At 35.1% G+C, this 21,992-nt stretch overlaps 1 protein-coding gene across 1 annotated transcript in view; it reads right to left on the bottom strand.

The window, feature by feature from the left end:
- Positions 1-21,992, bottom strand: part of CTNNA3 (catenin alpha 3) — a 1,606,653-nt gene that overhangs the window by 435,294 nt on the left and 1,149,367 nt on the right. The window contains exon 11 of the mRNA XM_014587961.1: positions 7,440-7,596. Coding sequence (XP_014443447.1) covers positions 7,440-7,596 — 157 coding nt within the window. The remainder of the gene's footprint in view (positions 1-7,439; positions 7,597-21,992) is intronic.

Below are 21,992 nucleotides of genomic sequence, written 5' to 3'. Positions count from 1 at the left end.
CTAAAGCCATATATGACAAACCAATAGCTAACAGCATACTGAACAGGAAAAAGCAGAAAGCTTTTCCACTAAAAACTGGAACAAGACAAGGTTCCCACTTTCTTCACTCCTTTTCAACACAGTACTGGATATTCTAGTCATTGCAAATCACAAGAAAGGGAAATAAAAGGAATTCAAATGGGAAAAGAAGAAATCAAATAATTCCTATTTAGCCAACATGAATATATTATAGAAAATCCAAAAGATTTCACAAACAAAAACTCCTAGAAGTGATCAATGAATTTAGTAAATTAGCAAAATGAAAAAACTCCACGTACCAAAAATGTATAGGACTTTTTTACACCAATGAACACATTGAGGCAGAATTAAAGAAAGCAATCTCATTTATGACATACACACATACACACACACACACACACACACACACACACCCCTAGGAATAAAACTACTTTCCAGAAGTAAATGATCTTCATAAGGAATAATGAAAAACTGGAAAAAGAAACTGAAATGATATTTTTTAAGAAATGGAAAGACATCCCTTGTTCTTTAATTGGAAAAAAATCAATATAATTAAAACATCAATTCTATACAAATTAATATACAAATTCAATGCAATTCCAATCAAACTACCAGTGGCATTCTTTACAGAAATAGAAAAAAAAACAATTACGAAATTTATCTGGAATCATAAAAGATTATATCAATTTAAAAATCTGTCGCACAGCAAAGAAAACAGTAGAGTGAAGAGACAACCTGCAGAACTGCACAGAAAATATTTGCAAAGTATGCTTCAGATAAGGAATTGATAACCAGAATATAAAAGGATTTCAGCAGTAAAACCACAGAAAAACTAATAATTTAATTTCCTAAATGGGCAAATGAGTTACAGACAACTTTCAAAACAAGATATACATATAGCCAAAAAGCAAATTATAAAATATTCAATAAATTTTATCATAAGGAAAGGGCAGATAAAAACCACAATGAGGTATCAGTTGACCCTAGTTAGAATGGCTAAAATAAAAAAAAATAAAATAAAGTACTAAGAACAAGTGTTGATGAGGCTTTGGTGAACAGGAACCCTCCTCTGCTGGTGAGAATATAAATTAGTACAGCCATTATGGAAAACAATACCAAGGTTCTTCAAAAATCTACAAATAGAAGTACCATATGATGATCAAGTAATCTCACTCCGCAGGATTTTTCCAAACAACAGGAAGACAGTCAGTAAGAAAGACACTTACACAGCCATGCTCATTGCAGTATTATTCACAAGGGCTAAAATATAGAATCAACCTAAGTGCCCAATAAGTGCTATCTGGATTTTAAAAATGTGAGACATATACACTATGGAATATTATTTAGTGACAATGAACAGCAAGACTCTGTCATTTGATACAAGATGGACGAATCTAGAAAATTTAATGCTAAGTAACTGTGAAAAACAAACTCAGTATGTCCTTACTCAATATATATCATATGCCTTTATGGCAGTTTTTGAATTATTCAAAGATACAATAGAGAGGAAAAGTGTAGATAGCAGAGAGTGTATGGGAGGGGAATAGATAGCAGAGGATATGTGGGAGGGGCTCAGTATAAAAGCATTTAACAGACACAGGATGTATGGTCCTTTGCTAAAAGCACTGTATATGGAAATATCATACTGCACACGTGCTTTGAAAAATAATATTATATGCCATGAAGATGTATGACAATTATGTATAAATAAAAAATATAAAATAAAAAAAATTTTGTTAATTTATGGGGTTATTACACATGGTATGCTTTATTAATAATATACATACCCTCACTGAGATGAATTTAAGCAAATCTTTTCTGAAAAGTATACTCTATCACGCAGAGCCTTTGTAAGTACATGGCTGGTACATCTGAGAAATTTAGAAATTATTTACTAAATTGTCATAGAAGCTAAAAAGCAAGCCTTTAGTGCTATTTATTTTATCAGTAAGATTATTGATGATTTCTTTAACTCCACCTTGAAGTTATAGTAAAAATTTCCAAATCTGACTGACTTTGACGAAGTTAAAAAAGTATGTTCAATTATTGGTTTTCTGAAGATCTAATTCATTAATGTTAAAACAGCAGTCCTCAACCATACCTATTGTTCATTCAAATGCGAGTGTCTTGAGTTAACTTGCCTGTTGGTACATGGAATGATGTGTGATAAATTCCAGTTCACATGCCTAAACTACTCTTCAGTCATGTAAGTACAGGCAGTAATTCAAAACGTAATTACCAATAGAGCAATAACAGATTACTTTGGGAGAGCCTATTCAATCATTTTGAATACATGCTTTCTCCCTGTCGTTCACTGTGACTTATATAATGCTGTGTGTGCAATTTCTCTGCAGCCTCCATAGAGATTGCTGAGCCACATACCATCTCATGAAAATGTAATCAGAGGGTCACAGGAAAAAAAAATATTCTTACAACCACAAGATTGTCTCTTAATCTTAGTGAATGGCATAGAAGATCCTGGCTTCATTACTGGACCATGCTAATGGAAAGAGCTTCTCAGGAAATGGCAACAGGAGTTATTCAGCTTGAGCTAGGATGCAGTCATCAAGCTGCCTCTCATCTTTCTATTGTTACATCTTGGGTGTTTTAGTCATGTGCTTTAATTTTTGGAGGTCTAGTGGAGAAAGTGAAGGAATGCCTGTTTTACACTGAATTTCTTCACTTTCACTTGCAAGAGCCACTAAAGCATTATTCAGCACCACATCACTAACTTCTACCAGCATGGCTTTTGGCATCTGGAGTTAATGTTCTAAAAACTGATGAAGTCTATGTGTCACTACTTTAAATTTCAAACTTAACCTTTTCCTGTAAAGTTTCAAGACTCTATACAATGTCACTTGTTGACTTTTTAAGCCGAGTACTAACCTATATATGCCCTATGCTCCTGTTACACTGGTCAATCTTCCCTCAACCTACTGTACACTTTCACATTTTTCTCTCTTTATGGGATGCTTTTCCAGTTTTTTAAAGATGCAGTCCAATAGCTGCCTCTTTAAAAAGTTTGTCTCAGCCCAGCCATAGTAGCACAGCACAACTGTCCTGTGTGCAATGCCAGAAGTCATCTGATAAAATGGGGTTTGTTTCCTGGTGGACCTGTGATCCTGGCTGGCTACGAAACAGGGCGTCGAGGCAAGAGGATCTCAGCATGAATGAGGCCCTGTTGAGGGCGTCTCTCTTCTCTCTTCCTATCTTTTTCAGGAAATAGATAAACTTGAAAAAAAAAATGCTTTCTTCAATACCCTGACACCCAAGCAGTATTAATTTCAAAGCATTTTGTTTATAGTATCATTATCATTCCTTTGGAATCTAATTTATATACACTAGATGGTGAGTTCTCTGAAAGCAAACTTTGTGGGCTTTGCTTCTGTTTATATCCTCTTCCATTTCTCAGCACACTACCTTCTATGTAGTAGGTATTTAATTCACTTTTAACAGAACTCTACTTTTAGTACACAATTCATCTTTGCATAGATATCTTTTATGCCAACTCCTATTCCTTAATAATACATTGATATTTTAATAGTGCTTAGTTTGTAGGCAGTTAATTTACTATATCTTGCTTAAATCATTAAGTGTTTATTTGGCAGTAACTTATAAAAAATGTTGAAAATTTATTTTTATTTTCCTTTGTCAAATGATTTAGATTACAACTTTGTAGACACTAAAGATCACTGTTCACTACAATGTTATAAACAAAGAAGCCTTTGTTGGTACATTTTTTTAAAAAAAAAGTTTGCTTCTTTCCTCACTGATAGAGAAAAAAGAAAGACATGTGCTTACAGCTGGGTCTCATCAAGTCACAGTCCCCTCCCCTGCCTTCGAGTCAGTGAGAATCATGACTGCAGGTGTACTGGGTCTGTAGAGGTCCACCCGAGATCCAAACCCAGGGCTTTCCAACATGGCTCCAATATCACACAGCAGGGTCTCAAGTCACAGTCCCCTCCCCTGCCTTCAAGTCAGTCGGATCATGAGTTTGCCTGCAGGTGCACTGGGTGTGTATAGGTCCCCCTGAGATCCAAAGGCAGGGCTTTTCCACATAGCTCCAATATCACACAGCAGCACCCAGTTGCCTGCAGTGCCACAGCTGGACCTGTTAGTGACTTGTTTTGGTAGTATCAGAGTTCCTTGTGTTACTCAGTCAAGATCACAGAATATTATTTAATCTTTAAAATGATACGTTTGCAATAAGAAAACAGTGATGCAAATTCTACTCAATAGTGATCAGTCTCTGTTACAGAAAATCCTAAGTGATCGTCAATGTCTTTCTCTTTTCCTCATGTGAACCAACAATCCCCTATTGTCACAACTTTCTTGCAAGTTATTTCTTCCATGAATTTTTACTTGCTGTTTAATCTCCAGTACTGTTTACAGGGTCTGCCACTTAGAATTATGCGATCAGACTGACTCTGTGACCTTGTGGTTAAGGCAGCCAGATCTCCCATGACTGATCACTTGGTTCCAGTCCCAGAACTGGCGGCTTGAGAAATATACCAGACAGATGTGCATACCTGCTTAAAATCATGGAAGGAGAGAGAAATGGAGGAAAAAGAATTGCAACATGACCATTTCTCATGGAGAGAGGGTGTTTTCTTCTCCCCTTTCACCTCTGTCTGTCTCTCTCATGAGCACTAGTGTCCTCTAACCAAAAAAAAATAAAAAGAAAAAAGAAAAAAGAACTATGCAATAAATATAATAAATATTTATCAAATTAATGAAGGAGTAAATGAAAGATTGAATCTTCACAAATCCACACATTTAATCAGTTCTTAGTAATTGTTACTTTTTGTAGTCTAACTCATTTCTGTCTTCTATCAAAATTTATAGCTTACTATAAACAAAAATGTGTTCTCTACCTGTGCTAATGGCAATAAAATAATACTTTAAAGTCAAATAATCCTTTCCCACTAATTTAGATTTGAATGTTACTGTATATTTTAATGTGGAGAGCTGATATTCTGAGAATCCACAAGTTTTTACAATTGATTCTATTATTTTCTCTTATTTAAAAAATAAATAAATAAAAAGAATGAAGTATCATTACTGTCTACTTAAAGAAAGTCCAAGAAGAGGGTGAAATATTTTAAAAACATATTTTTTTCTAGATAAATCAGTCAGATACCCTGTGGACTAAATTCTTCTCAGCCGAGCTAATTAAAGACACATGAACCAGAAGTCTATAAATACAGAGAACATTAGTCAAAAAGGTTATTCCAGAAGAGTGCCAGAGAAGTCAGAAAATCAGACCTACATACAAGCTACCACACCATGACAGCCCCCACCACAGCTATGTGAATGGTGATTACCACATGAAAGGTTACACGTCCTCAGCTGCCCTGTGATCTTGAAGGCAGAACTCTTAGTATGGTGAGAGAGAGTTGTATAGGGCCCGCTAGAGTCTTTCTCATTTATTTCACTGGAGAAATTCTAAAAAAAGATATTATCATCTGTGAGAGCAAATGTTGAAGTTTTGATGTTACAGTAAGTGTCACTGGAGCCTATACTAAAAGAATACAAGGCCACAGACCTTGAAAAGGTGATGGAAACCACTCAGTGTTTTGGGCAAACAGGTTTGGTTGTCTTTCCATAGCTATTTCCCTTTCATTTTTTGCTAACAAACCTCTGATTTTATTTGTGTAGTAAGTGATGAGTCATAAAGGTTCAATGACATCTGGTCTAAGATCAGTGGTCTGCTAGAAACTGTTTATACCAGCTCACAGGGAGTTGACTCTCTTCCTTGGTTGCCAAGCCAAAGTTCAGTGACATCACCTCAGTAGCTTGAAACAGGCCAAAGTGGGAGTACTTATAACACAGAAATCAACAAGTTGTACAAATTAGGACCAGCACTCCCTCTGGCTCCCCAAACTAGGCATATCGATACTCTCCAAACTAGGCATAGCAATCTCATTTTCTTTTGCCAATGATTGTTTCAGGAGTATGACAGGGACAAGTTATGACCTATGACAAGTAAGAGAAATGCTGATGGAAGGCATCTGGGAAAGATTCCCTCCTTGATTAAGTTTAAAAAAGACTACTCCAATATAAGGATGTTGACTGAATTCATTTTGCATATCCTATACTGAAGAGACAGCAAATTTCAAAAATATACTTAATGTAGTATTTAGTAGAATAATTAAAATTATAATTTACCTAAATTCCAGTAAAACGGGAACATAAAAATGAATGAGTCTTTGAAAACTATGTAATGATGCAGAAATATGTAGCCAAATCTATGTGTAAAAAGGCAAATAATTTATAAATGTGTGTGTATATAAAATGGCAAAAATATTTGAAAATATAAATAATATATGTATAAAAATGCTGAATGAAAAAAATCAGAGATCAGTGGTTGTTATTTCAATGGCTACTAATATTTTCACCCATTTGTTTTCTACATTTTCAAAAGATTTTACTCCATTAAAATGAAAAATGTTTTAAAATAACTAGCAAACTTTATTTTCATTAATGTGTCATGAAAATATACTAGGTTTCTGGAACTCCTATACATGATGAGATTATATACACAGATGAAAATAAAGTATGAATTTATGTTGGTGCTAAAAATTTCGGAATCCATGCTAAACTTTTTCTTAATATGCATTCTCTATGAACTTTTAAAAACCCTTCATGTATCAGGTAACTTTAAAAAAAATTGCTATTCATGAGGATTCTTTACTTAAAAAAAAAAATCACATGCCAAAAAATGTTCTCTTATACATACAGAAAGAAATCGTGGAACTTACTTCAATGAGAAGCTTGCTTTTAAGAGAATTAAAAAGACTAAAATAGATTTAGTTCTTTGCTGTTACAACAGTCTAATCAAAACCTAGCTCTGAGGATATGGCTTTATAAGTGTATTTTCGCAGTCTTGTGGGATGCTACTCTAAGCTGTGATGAGAAAATCATCTGGGCTTCACATGGACTCTCAAGACCATCTGTGGCTGGTATAATTAGATCTTCAGATTTGTATCATTGATTCTTTAGACTAGCACTATCAAACATGCACTTGAATTATCATATCACATCTCAAATCAATTAAAAGCTTTCTTATTAATATATTTTTTTCCTAAATACAGAAGAATTTGGTTGGAGAAGAAACTTATAGAGATATACTAAAAATGGAAAAATGCCAATTTATTGGAAAAGCCTAAGACTGTCTACAATTGTTTACTGTTATGCATTGTCCATAAATAGGATTTTCATTTAGAGACACAGTATGACTGTTGACTTACAAACATTACAAGGCACGGGCTCAGAATCCCAGAGAACACTGATGACACACTGCCATTACACTATGACAGCAACACTTTGCTCCCAGAAAGCCCACCCATGAAAGGCTCCGTATCATACTATTTTTAAACATCCACAAGAGCAAATGTATAAATTAAAAGAATAAAACATACCAGACACAGCAAGGAAGTCATCAATACTTGTAATATCATCTATGGCTTCAGTGAGGACATGTAGATGGTTCTCCCATGTCCGCTTGTACATTTCCACAGTGTTTCTTACCACTTGACTTTTGGGTCTTGCAGCCAGAGCAAGTGCAGCATTAATAATCTGTAATGATAAAGAACATTTACACACTGATTTATTTGGGAGTAGTTACCATTGTGCAGATGACAGGTATTCTTTTTTAAAAGGTTAGATAAATTCACCCTTAACTACAGGTGAGATATGCAGTGGTTTTAGAGGACAGTGTTGAGTCGTTAACAGATTTCAACGTTCCTATTACAAAGGTTGTCTTGGCTTTCCATGTGAACTACAAAACTCACTTCTATGAGGTCATCTCTTTTCATTTTCACATATGATTGAAAACAAGGCATTTCTCATTGCGTGCCTGGAATATTTCACTTAACATTCCCTGGTCTTGTGCATGTTGTCTCAAATGGCAAGATTTCCTTCTTTCAATTGTTGAACAGTACCACTGTGTCTGTGTCTATGTTTGTGTGTGTCTGTGTGTGTGTGTGTATCTCAATTTCTCTATCCATTTATCTGTTCATTAACACTTAGGTTGTTTATATACCTTGGCTATTGTGAATAGTGCTACAGTAAATACTGAAGTGCAGATATCTCTACAGCATACTGATTTGCTTTAGATAACCCCACAGAAGTAGAGAGTATAACAGTGATTACAAGAGGCTGGGAAGTGTAGGGGAAAGAAAAGGAGAGAGAAAGATGTTTAATAAAAAATTACAGTTAAGTAAGAGAAACAAGTTCTAATGCTCCAGAGTACAGTAGGATAACTACAGATAACATTGCTTTATTATATATCTCAGATTAGCTAAAAGAGGAGTGACTGCTTCCAATGCTGTTATGACCAAGGTCTGAGAGAATGGATATCTGAATTGTTCTGATTTGATCATACACATTGCACACGCATTGAAAATCAAACTATACCCAACTGTGATGTATAATTATTATGTTAATAAAAAAGAAAACAAAAAGAAGTCACACAGTTCTTAATCAGAGAAGTGAAACTGGAGCACTTAAAAATAAAAAGCAATTATTTCCTTACTCTTCATTTATTTATGCATTTAAGTAAATTGTTACTGTGTATCAATAATGTGTCAGATTATGCACAGGACAGATATTACAATGAAAAAGATGCCATCACAGTTTCTGTCCTAAAACAGCCTATAATCTAGTGGGGGAATCAGCCAAAATCCAGATAATTACAACATGCCACTGTCTATCAGATTTTAGTGTTTATCAGAATCACTGTAGGACTTATTAAAACACAGATTCCTGAGCCACGTTCCTAGAGTTCTGATTTAGTTCATCTAGGGTGAGGACTTAAAATTTTTATTTCTAAGACATTTTCCAGTTGATACTGATGCTACTAGTCTGGGACTCCACTCAGAATTTCTCCAATACACAATGACCAGTATTATAAGTTAGGGGCTATCATACGGGTAAACATAAGCCTTTACAACACACGGGAAGGGTACACAGTTTCAAAAGGAAACATGTCCCAAAGGACTAAAATCTGAAAAATGAGTTCAAATTAGTACAAAAACTGGAGAAATCTTTGGATTGGAGGCAATAACATGGGCAAAGACATACCAGCTAACTAGAGCCTGATTCCACCTCTTGGGAGATGACCAACATAGGGGAGATAGTGATAAAAAGGAAATCTGAGCCAGTCTGTGACCTGGTGGTTAAAGAGCTGGATCCCACATGACCATTTGTGCAGTTCAAGTCCCATGTCCAGTAGCTTGAGAAACATGCCAGGTGCATGTGTGTGTGTGCCCAAAATCCCCAAAGGGAGGAAGAGATGGAGGCAAAGGGTTTGCAGTGTACTGTTCCCCCTGGGAAGTACTTTCTTTCTCTCTCTGGAGAATACATGCACCACCAGGCAAATTTAAAAATAAATAAATAAATAAATAAATAAATAAATAAATAAATAAATAAATAAATAGAAAAAGGAAGAAGAAGAAAAGAATGAACAGAATGGCAAGTGGGAGATGAAATTTCACCTTTAGAAAGTACTGACTCATAGGAGAAAAAGATTGAGTGCAGGTGATAAAAATAAGCAAAGGAATCATCCAAGAAGGAGGTGGAAAACAAGTATTAAAGGGTCACCGATGAAAAAGAAGTCCTTTCCAGAGGTCAAGTGCTTAGTAGAGGGAAGAACAATGAGGATGGAGAAAAATCGTTCTCAAATTTGGAACGTGGGAATTATTGGTACAGCAGAATGTAGGCTAAGAATTCAGATTTTACTGAAATATAACGGCAACAATAAAAAAGAAGCTTTTTCTACTCAGCAACCTAAAGGCTGTACCTTAGTGAAATTGCTTTCATTCCACAAACTATTGGACATAAGGGAGAGGAGAAATTAGTTGCTTGAAAAGATTATGTTGATATTCCCTTTCTTTCTCATGAAAAAGGAACATATTAAATTTTGAGGAAATATACAATAATAACTTTAGAAATAACTACTATGCAGTATACCTTGATTTTGGCTTCAGAGTTTTATTAACCTATTAACTTACAATGTACCTTTGTGTACAGCAAAGGCTCTGGTCCCTTGTGTTTCATTGCTCCTGCAATTGGACGACTGTGTACACATGTGGTTGTGCTAAAATAATGCCTTCACAGTGAGGCAGACTTTTAAAGTACTAGTCCAGAACCCTCAGAGGGAATACGGAGTAATGAATATAAGACAGGCAATATTTTGTAAGAATATTTTGAGTTCCACTGCTGATCCAATTTATCTGATTCAACACTGCACACTGGAAGAAAGTTTTATACTTCTTGACTTTCCTGATATTTAGTTTAAATCTAAAGGCAGACACAATTCAAATATGCTAACCTATGTAAGGCAAAAGAAATGTTCATACCAGTATCACATTCCTATCAGTTTAACTGTATAACTGAAGGGAAAAAATAATAAAAATTGGTAAATCTTCATCAATCACTGAATTTTTTTTTAATGAATTATATTGATTTCAGAGGCATTTTTGTTTCTTTAGGTTATGGTTAAAATGTAGATATGTCAGAATCACTTCATTGTTGGAAATATTTTAAAAAATTCATTCATTAATACATTCTCCATTTGTTAGCATTTAGATAAATTATTATTTTAATTGTTTTCAACAATGCTATGCTCAGCATATTTTTGTCTCCCCATTGTCTCCTTAGTATGGACTTTGCAACGTGAATTTAATCAACATTGTATATTAGAGCAGTCTTTTGTAACTTAATTTTAAGTGCTAGAAACTGTTTTGTAGCTGGTATTTTGGTTATAGGCAGAGGAATCTGCAGTCAGTAATCAATATAAAGGCTATTCTAGCTGCCTCTTATAAGTGGAATTACACTATATTTGTCCTTTCATGCATGGTTTATATCATTTAGCATAACATTTTTTCAAGGTAATTGGTATTGTAGCATGCATCACAATTTCACTCCTTTTTAAAAGTTTATCAGTGTTTTTCCTTCCTTGAGAAAGACTTCATGCCATGATCCATCCACAGTATTAGCCAGTCAAGGTTATGAGCACAAGTTTGTGTCTGGTTTACATAGGGAGGTCCTAGGATGGGAACCTGGGACCTTTCCATAAGGGTCCAGAGTTACATTACTATTTCACCACCACCTAGCCCCCAGAATTCCATTACTTTTTAAGACTAAATAAAATTCCGCTATAAGCCATAATACATTTTATTTATTCATTCACATGTCAATGGGTATTTGAGTAGTTTTCAACTTTTGGCCATTATGAATCATGCCATTACAACCATTAATGTGCAAATATCTGCTTGAGTCCTGGTTTTCAATTATTTGGGTTTCTACCCAAAAGTGGGATTGCTAGATTATGTGGTAATTTTTAATTTAGTCTCTATGTGTATCTGCCATATTGTTTTCCACAGGGGTTGTACCATTTTATGCTCACACCTGTGATGAGCAAAATGTTCCTATTTCTCCACACCCTGACCCACACTCATTTTCTGGATTTTGTTTGTTTTATACTAGCCATCCTCCTGAATGTAACGTGGGATCTCACTGCAGTTCCGATATGCATTTCCCTAGTGATTAGTGATGTTGAACATTTCTTTTCAGGTGTTATTAACCATTTGTTTGTCTTTTTTGCAGAAATGTCTATTTATTCAAGTCTGTTGATCTTTTTAATGTTATTTGTGGGGTTTTTTTTTTGTACTTTTTGTTGAGTGCTAAAAGTTCTCTATTCTAGATATTAATGTCTCATCAGATACATAATTTGTGATTACTTTCTCCCACTGTGTTGCTGCCTTTTCACTCTCTTGATAATGTCTTCTGATGTACACAATTTTTTAATTTTGATAAAATACAAGTGGTCTATAGTTCTTTTTTATTGCCTAGGCTTTTAGTGTCATGTGCAAGAAATCATTATCAAATCTAATACCATGAAGCATTTTCTGTTTTCTTCTAAGAGTTCTATATTTTTAGCTATTATGTTTAACTCTTTTACTCATTTCAATTTAATTTTTATATAAAAAGGGTAAGGATCCAATTTCTTTCTGTAGATATACAGCTACCACAGCATCACTCGTTGAAAAGGTTCTCTCTCCTTTTATTAATTAAATCATCTTGACACTCCCGGTGGTGTAGTGATTAAGGCACTGAACTCCCACATGGCCAACCACGGGTTACATTCCAGACCTGGAGGCTTGAAACTCACTCTGGGCACAGAGTGTGTGCATGCCCAAAGTCCTGAAAGGAGAAGGGAAGAGAAGGGACTACAGTTTGTCTGCTTCTTGGCAGTTCATCTGTGTGTGTGTGTGTGTGTGTGTGTGTGTGTCTCCAGTAAGTACATGCACCCTACAGCAAAACAAACTCTCTAATATATTACAAACTACGATAATCAAATCAGTGTGGTACTGATACATACATAGATATATGGATTAGAATAGACAGCCTGAAAACAAAGAGTGTGTGTGTGTGTGTGTGTGTGTATACACTATTCTCCATGCATACTAATCCATATATCTATGTATGTATCAGTACCACACTGATTTGATTACTGCAGCTTGTAATAAATTTTAAAGTGAGGTTATGTGAGTCCAACAACTTTGTCCTTAATTTCAAGATTATTTTGGATATCCAATATCTCCTGAGATCCCATATAAATTTTAGGATATATTTTTACTATATCTACAAACTACTTTGCTGGTTTTGTGATAAGAATTACATTGAATGGGTACTTTAATATTATTGTTATCTTAATAATATTAAATGTTCCAGCCAATGAGCATAGGAATTGTTTTATTTCCATCTCTTTAATATCTTTCAACAATGTTTTGCAGTTTTCAGTATACGTCTTTTACTTCCTTTGCTGTTTATTTTTAAGCATTTTATACTTTATAATGCTATTGTAAAATGAAATTATTTTCTTAATTTTTTAGATCATCCACTGTTATTATATAGAAGCACAATTGATTTTTGTATGTTTATTTAACTTTGCCAATTTGATTTGTTAGCTCTAAGATTTGTGTGTGTGTGTGTTCGTTTGTGTGTACAATCTTCAGGATTTTCTAAATATAAGATCATGTCATCCATAAAAGTGATCATTTGACTTCTTTCTATTGATCATGTCATCCATAAAAGTGAAGATTTGACTTCCTTCTATTAATAATTTTGTTATCTTTTTGAAAACATAGAGTTGTTTTGTTCCTTTTTGTTAATTTGCTATATGGCATGTGAGCTCACCAGAGTGAGAGAGGGAAAGAGAGGAAAATGAAAAAGCATCTCTGAGGGGAGATGGCTACACCACAATCCCTTCTCATCAATTCTCCTCTTGGAATTTTGGGCATATATGCACATGTGTCGCTCAAGTTTTACAAGCCACTGGGTCCAGGACTTGAACCATGCAGTCACCCATGTGGGATCCAGCCACCTTAACCACCACACCACCGACTGGCCCTATTTTGTTCATTTGAGCTAGATTTTACCTCAGGTAAGTGAAAGCAATGAGTTCAATGAGGTTGTAGGAATATGGGACCTCATACACTTACTGAAGGATCTTGTCAGCCCCCTCTTTGAATCTGTCTTCTGCTATTCTAACTGCTCACTGCTATTGCTCATTGAAAAGGCTGGGTTTGATGCTGATTATTTTTCTGATGATCCTCATTTCTTCTTCTTCATAGAGAACTGTCAAAAACAGATCTTATTAGACTCTGTGCATTGGGGTGTCTAGAACCCTGACAAACTAACTTAGTTTCATCAGGTTCATTCTGTCTTCTTCAGGCTTCTCACAATTTCTACTGGCATTTATAACCAAGGCACCACATGCCATAGGTGAAATCTTGTCATATTTTTATCTTAAATCAGACAGATCATTTTTACCATCTCTTATACTTATTTGCCTTGGAACACATTGAGCCATCTGGCTAAGTTCAGGATACTTAGAATTTTCGTATTGTCTCAAGGTTTTCTTCCTCAAATTTCCCCAAACTATGCTAAAACAAAGACAAAGTTATCTTCCTGGTTTCTCTGTAGAAAGTGATATTACAAAATAAATTGTTGTTATCTAATTGGTGATGAGCAGTGTGGAAAGAGAGGAAAAAAAGAGGAAAGAAGGGAAGGGAAAGGAAGGGAAGGGAAGGAAAAGCAAGAGAGGAAAGGAGGAAAGCACGGGAGGAAGGGAGGTGGGAGAGGAGGGGAAGGGAGGGGAGGGGAGGGGAAGAGGAAAAAAGGAGGGAAGGCAAGGTATGGCAAGTTTCATGGGAGTGTGTTTGACAGAGAATTTACACAAATATCATATCATTTATCTTGATTTTATGACAGTTTGATATTTATTAACATTTTAAAATAAGTTACTAGTTATTTGTTTTTGCATTCTACACAAATACTCACTTTTTCTGAAAGGCCTTTGAAATTATATGAGTGTTAGGCCCCACACAGTCTGACCTACATTTTTAATGAAAAGCTCTTTATCTTCTAAAATGACAAAATGAATACAGATTCCATTGCAATATATTATCGAGACTTTGTCTTGACAACAGGTGATAACTTTGCTTCCTTAGGAAAAATAGCAGCACCTGATAGAGAAGCATTTTTAAATTTTCTACAATATTTAATCCTTTGGAGAGACAAATGACACCCTTCTCTCCACCCTCCTATTAGTGTGAGAGTGATTTTTTTCAAATAATTTCTATTTTACTTTTAGAATATGGTTGCAAGTGAAAGAATACAACAATAATTCTAAGGACGTAACATTACCAAGGGCCTGCAATGTGTTAAACATATTTACTAAATATTCAATTTGCAATAACTATTTTCATCCACTGAGGAAGGTCCTTTCTGTGAACTTAACTTACTGATAAGACAGGGTAGGCACAAAAAATTGAATAATTAGCTAAAGTTATAGAAGAAACTCTAGATTGGAAGTCAAGGGACTTAAGTCAGTTTTACTTTGTTTCACACTGACTTTATGTCTGTAAATGAATACTATTAACTCCTCCTGGACTCAGATTCCCAGAAGTTACAGAATATGTTCACTGGAGTTGGTAGGGGATGGAAAGGGAAGGACAGCGTTAAAATTAACCAATCTCTCTAAAGTTCTTTTAGATTTTAACATTCAGTTTAATGCATGATACACTTCTGTAAGATTTCTGAAAACAATTACTTAAAGGCTGAAAAATAAATCTATGTAATTTAATTTTTCCCAGAGATAGTTTAATATTGGCATTGACACTAATAATCTTAAAAATGTAGTTAATGTAACAACAGCACTTTGTGGATGAAAAAGATATTAGGTACATATTTATAGGTCTGATTACTTCAGTATCATGGCATTTAGAAAAATAAATAATTAGATATATGATACTTCAACTATATCTAAGCTTGTATATAAGATGATTTTACATGATATCTACTTAAATATCTCACTTTCTATGCTGGTTTTTCTATATATATATATATATATTTTCAATTCAAGAGGGCACACGACTATGTGCAAGAGATAGAAAGATAGGGAGAGAGAGACTCTCCCAACCCCTCATTCTGCATCCATCAGGATTTGGTGCATGTACACTCACATACCCAGGCCTTTTTCAAGCCTCTAGGGCCTGGATTCAAACCACAGTGGTCCATGTGGAATCCAGTCCTTCTGCACAATATTTAACTACAGAGACATGGGACCAATCCTCCACATTTCTTTAGTTTTGATCATCTTTTCTATTTTGCTTTCTCTTATACATAACTAATTTATGGGTAATTACCCTTACATTTTAAATGAGGCATTCCATTTTTCCCACCAAGAATCTCCATAGTCAAAACTTTACATCAAATGATCAAAGCACTTCATAGTAGAGGAGGGGAAAGTAGTGGAGAGACATAACTAGCCATGGACTAATTCCAGGATTTTAGACACTTAATAAAACTGCATTCAACCTTGGCCTCACAACTTCCTAATCTTACTTTATAAAAGATGATCCCTGTATGATGGGATTAATCACACTAAAATTCCCAAGGCTTTCACTTGCCTATAGATATACACATGAGAAACAAAAAATAAGCTACCTTAGGGGTTAAAGGTACTTTTTAAAGGGAGAGTGTCAAAGATTATTTCTGGGAGAATATGACTTTTTTGAAACTATATTGCAGTAAAATTTTTTATGTTTGAAACCAGCAGTTAGCGTAATGGCTATGTTGCTGGATTCCCACGTAGTCGACCGTGTTTCGCGTCCCAGACCCGGTGGCTTAGAACTCACGCCAGGTGCGTGTGCGTGCATGCCCAAGATCCCAAGAGGAGAATGGAGGAGAAGGGATTGTGGCGTGACCATTCCCCCGGCCGGTGATTTCTTGCTTTCTGTCTCTATGTCTCTCTCTGTCTGGCAAGCACACGCGCCCTATAGCGAAAAAAAAAAAAAATTTTTTATGTTTGAAACCAGCAGTTAGCGTAATGGCTATGTTGCTGGATTCCCACGTAGTCGACCGCGTTTCGCGTCCCGGACCCGGTGGCTTAGAACCCACGCTAGGTGCGTGTGCGTGCATGCCCAAGATCCCAAGAGGAGAATGGAGGAGAAGGGATTGTGGCGTGACCATTCCCCCGGCCGGTGATTTCTTGCTTTCTGTCTCTATGTCTCTCTCTGTCTGGCAAGCACACGCGCCCTATAGCGAAAAAAAAAAACTCTCAAAAAAAAAATTTTATGTTTCATAATTGATGCTACTAGAAAAAAAGGAAAAAATCAGCTAGGACTATTTAGGTTATAGAAAATGTAATAATCAAGAAAAATAAGGCTCGCTAAAAGCTCTGCAAAGGGCAATAATTCCACCTGAACATCAAATTATTTTTCTGTCCTGAATACTAACAATTAAGATTAGTCAATTTATTAAATAAAATAAGGCAATGAATGAGAAAAAATGTTTAAAAAATTGTTTGGCATAATATAACAAAATCACGAATAAGTACGCTGTGTAGAAAAATGAAAATGGAATAGAGTCAGAAATCATATTTTAAAACCCAACTCCATTACTTATAAATCTTGTGTAGTTTTAGACAAATTTCTTACTCTCTGAACCTCAAGTTTATAGTATAGACTGGTCATCAAAATGCTTATTAAAAAGTACAAGAATTAAAAAGGAAATAAAATATCTATTTAATCAAATAGATATGTACAAAGAATTCATGCTTTTTTTTAGTCACAATTACCATTTTGATATTCTAACTAGAAAATTGTTCCTTAGTTAAATTAATTTAAATTTAAGAAAAACTGAATCTATTGAATACTGGTTCAATAGCTTTATACTTTACCTGTAACATAAACCTAAAGTAAGAAAAATATGTCTTAGAAAAAACAATTTTGAAAACACCAATGCATATAAAGAGGCCAGCTGTTGGCATACTGGTTAAGGTGGCTGGATCTCTCATGGCCAGTATGCAATTCAAGTCCCAGATCTGGCAGGTTGAAATACATGCCAGGCCTGTTTGGATACGTGCCTAAAATCCAAAGAGGAGAATGAAGAATAAGGGATTGTGGCATGACCATCCTTCTGGGAGATGTTTTTTCACTTTCCCTCTTTTGCTCTCTTTCTTTGGCAACAGCACACAACCTGAAGCAAATTTAATAAAATAATGATAATAATAATGCTGGGACCAGCAGTTGGTATAATGGCTATGTCACTGGACTCCCACATAGTCAACCACGGTTCGAGTACCGGACCCAATGGCTTAAACTCACAACGGGCACGTGTGCATGCGTGCCCAAGATCCAAGAGGAGAACGGAGGGAAAGGGATTGCAGTGTGGCCATACCCCTGGGAGGTGATTTCTTGCTTTCTGTCTCTCTGTCTCCCTCTGTCTTTCTGGCGAGTGTATGTGTCCGATAACAAAGAAAAACTCTAAAAATAATAACAATAATAATAATGCACATTACAACTTAAGGTAATGGAAAATATTTTAATTTCCAGTGGTGAAAAAGCAAAAATAGAGACTTTTGGACTTATTATAATCTTCTAATTAGGAATTGAATAAATTTAGAATATGAAGTGAAAGAAATTTCAAGGTTCCAAATCATTTAAGTGGAAGAATTAAAAATGAATTTGATGTCATTTCTAAATCCCGATTTATAAATTCCCATTTATAATAAAGGGAATTTTTATATCAGAAACATCTAGAACGTTTTCCTTTTTAATATACCATCCAATTTCATATAGACATAAAGTGAAAAATGCAAGCTATTCATTAATTACCAAAATGTATTTTAGGGAGGGGTTTCTTGCTTTCTGTCTCTCTGTCTCCCTCTGTCTTTCTGGCGAGTGTATGTGTCCGATAACAAAGAAAAACTCTAAAAATAATAACAATAATAATAATGCACATTACAACTTAAGGTAATGGAAAATATTTTAATTTCCAGTGGTGAAAAAGCAAAAATAGAGACTTTTGGACTTATTATAATCTTCTAATTAGGAATTGAATAAATTTAGAATATGAAGTGAAAGAAATTTCAAGGTTCCAAATCATTTAAGTGGAAGAATTAAAAATGAATTTGATGTCATTTCTAAATCCCGATTTATAAATTCCCATTTATAATAAAGGGAATTTTTATATCAGAAACATCTAGAACGTTTTCCTTTTTAATATACCATCCAATTTCATATAGACATAAAGTGAAAAATGCAAGCTATTCATTAATTACCAAAATGTATTTTATAATAAAAGGTTGGCAAAAGTTTAAAAGAAAATAAAAAGCATATATTTACAATGTCTGACTGCTGGGAATTAGATACTTTCTTCTTAGATTTGGAATGTCTGAAGATTTTGGCCTTGGTGACAGCACTTTAAAAAGTTCATGTAGGCCATCTGGTGACCAGGTAGTTAAGGTGGCTAGATCCCACATGGCTCAAGTCCTGGACCCTGTGGCTTGAGAAATACACCAAGCACATGTCTGCACCCAAAATCCCAAAAGAAGGAAGAAATAGAGGAAAATGTGGTATGACCATTCCCCATGGGGATGCTTTCTCTCTCTCTCTCTCTCGCTCTCGCTCTCGCTCTCGCTCTCATTCTCCGCATCTCTAGGAAGCACATGTGTTCTCTGGCAAATTTAAAAATAAAAGTTCATAAAACACTTGGAAATTTAACTCTCTTTTGATCATCAAATATCTGTGATATACCTATTATTTATCTAAGGTAGAAAATAAAAGGACAAACTCCTAAATATTTTAAGATTCTAAGAGAAACAGGTACTACACAAATATTCAATAAAGGAAAACAAGTATATGAATGCTTGATTATATAAGCTATGTTCCTCTAAAGTTACAAAGATATGTTCAGAAGAGATGTATGTAGGGTCCAAACTACACTGAAATAGGGATGACTCTTTTACTCACTCACTCTCTCTCTATCTCTATCTCTCCATCTTTCTCCCTCTCCCTCTCTTACTTATTAGTCTTATCTTATTAGTCTTATTCTCACTTGCTCTCTCTTTCTGTGTGCTTCTGAGGGGTTCTTAGAAGAGAAACTTCCTTAGCATCTGTAAGACAGTTGTTTTATTTATTTATATATTTTTTTGTGAGAGGTTTTTGCTATAGGGCGCATGCGCTCGCCAGACAGAGAGAGATAGAGAGACAGAAAGTGAGAAATCACCCACCAGGGGAGATAGCCACACCACAATCCCTTCTCCTCCATTCTCCTCTTGGGATCTTGGGCATGCACACACATGTTCCCGGCATGAGTTTTAAGCCACCTGGTCCAGGAAACGAACCGCGGTCAACTACATGAGAGTCCAGCGACATAGCCATTACGCTAACTGCTAGTCCCTTGACAGTTGTTTCACTTTTAAGGTACCATGCTCACTGCTAAACCCCACTCTACGGTACTATTATTTTTTACTAAGACAACTGAAGTAGCTTTTCAGTCTGCTCCTAACCATTCTACAAAGTATAATTTCGAAATAACTAATCTCATGAAGTCCCTGCCTCCCCTTTAATTTTAATAAAAGCAAAGCAACTGAACTTAACCTGGCCTAAAGATCTCAAATATTTGACCCCTGCTGGCTATCTAGCATTAATTTCCGTCAGTTCCCCTCCCTTTCTATTCTTCCTCGCTTAGGGAAATTCATCTATACTGTTCCTTCTGTGTGGTACTACCTCTTCCTGGTAACTCCAGCACATTCATCAGAGCACACCTTAAGGACCATTCCTCAAGAGAAATTTTTTCAAATCCAGAGAACTTTCTTGGTTATATATACACTCTCATCCAAAATGTTTCTTCTGAGTATTTATCTCTCTTTGTTATAGGATGCTCATTAGATTCATCATCTGATTAGGTCTGATCCCCATCTCCTATAGTTACCAAAAAGCAAGGATTTTAGTCTTAATGTCATTTCTCCAGGGCATTTGGAGAGTGCCAAGCAGACTCTCTCTTCCCATTTAACCAGGGCTCTCATTAAGCTTACTTCCACTGGGTAGGTACACAATAAATTTATTAAAGCCTTTTCCTAAATAAACCAGCCCATCTCTATAAAGAACTCATACCATAACCTAAGGTGATAAAAATATGTCGATATTATTTTATTTATAACACTAGTGTCACAGAAAAAATAGGGCCATTGCTAAAGTGCATATTCAACAAAGAAAGCCTTAATCAAATCTTCATATTGAACTATGTCAAGGATGCTTCTAAGCAGTGGAACGTCTGTCAGTAGACTGGATCACCAGTTTCTCCGACTGTGCTCAACCTTAGTGAGACTAGAGTCAAAGAAAGGTAAACATTAAAGTGTCATTTTCCCCATGGAATTGCCATATCAAAGACTATTTTGCTAGTTCTTCAGATTTCAATTATCTGAATTTGTCAGATAGGGGTAGGAAGAGAAAAATGAGAAATCCAAGCTAGAAAATCTATTTTAAAATACTATAGCAATTTTACCACACATTTAGGGTAAGAGAGAGTTCTACAGTCTATTTAATTTGCACTAAGACAAAGAAAAGGCTTTTTTTTGGTTTTTTTGTTTGTTTGTTTTCAGGGAGAGATTTTTGTTATAGGGTGCATGTGCTCGCCAGAGAGACAGACAGAGACAGAATGCAAGAAATCCCCTGCCAGAGGGATGGCCATGCCACAATCCCATCTCCTCCATTCTCCTCTCAGGAGCCTGGGCCCACACGCACGCGCGCACACACACACACACACACACACACACACACACACGCACACACACGGTGTGAGTTAGGCCACAAAGTCTGGGACTTGAATAGTATTCAACTACGTGGGAGTCCAGTGACATAACCATTACGTAATCTGCTAGTCTCAAGAAGGCTTTAATATTACCAATCTATTGATGGAAGAGAAAAAGAAAAATAGATGTTTTCAATAAAAAGAGAATTTTTCTCAGCTAGTATTTTATAAATATCATCCATCCATGTATATGTATGTCATGTACATACACACATATGAAAAAAAATACTCTGAGAATTGATATAGTGTTGTCTTTCTCAAACCTATACTTTGTCTTTAGCTTGGTAACTTAATCTTCATATCATTTTTCTTAATATATTGAATTGGAGATATAATATTTATCACATAAAATTATTTAGTAAATCATTTTATAATTTATAATAATCTATAATAATGTAGTAAGCTATATTAGTTGAATAATAAAACATTGGGAATTATTAAAAGTGTAATGAAGTGCACAAACTTAAAATATTATAATATGAAAATCAATTTTACAATTTTTTAAAATTAGTAGGAGAGTTTGGGGATAATCTCTTTTGCATCCCAGAAATGAAAGGAAAAGTAACTACATTTCTCCATCAAATAATGGCAAACAAGTATTACCATTTAAAGTTTACTGCTACATTGAAAAAAAATTCATCTTGATCACAACAAATTACAAAAGTTCTCAGTGTTTGTTTCACTCTCCAGGACCTGGAGTCTTTAATTGCTGGAGCAAATTCACTGGTGCATACAGAGTACCACAGCAATGGACTACTTATTGTAATAATTACACATTGAAGAAGCAATGGCCTACATTCAGCAGG

The sequence above is a fragment of the Tupaia chinensis genome, unplaced genomic scaffold (genome assembly GCF_000334495.1).
Source record: "Tupaia chinensis unplaced genomic scaffold, TupChi_1.0 Scaffold000250_1, whole genome shotgun sequence".
NCBI lineage: Eukaryota > Metazoa > Chordata > Mammalia > Scandentia > Tupaiidae > Tupaia > Tupaia belangeri.
The sequence above is the reverse complement of the archived record's forward strand: the minus strand, read 5'-3'. Positions and strand labels throughout refer to the sequence as shown.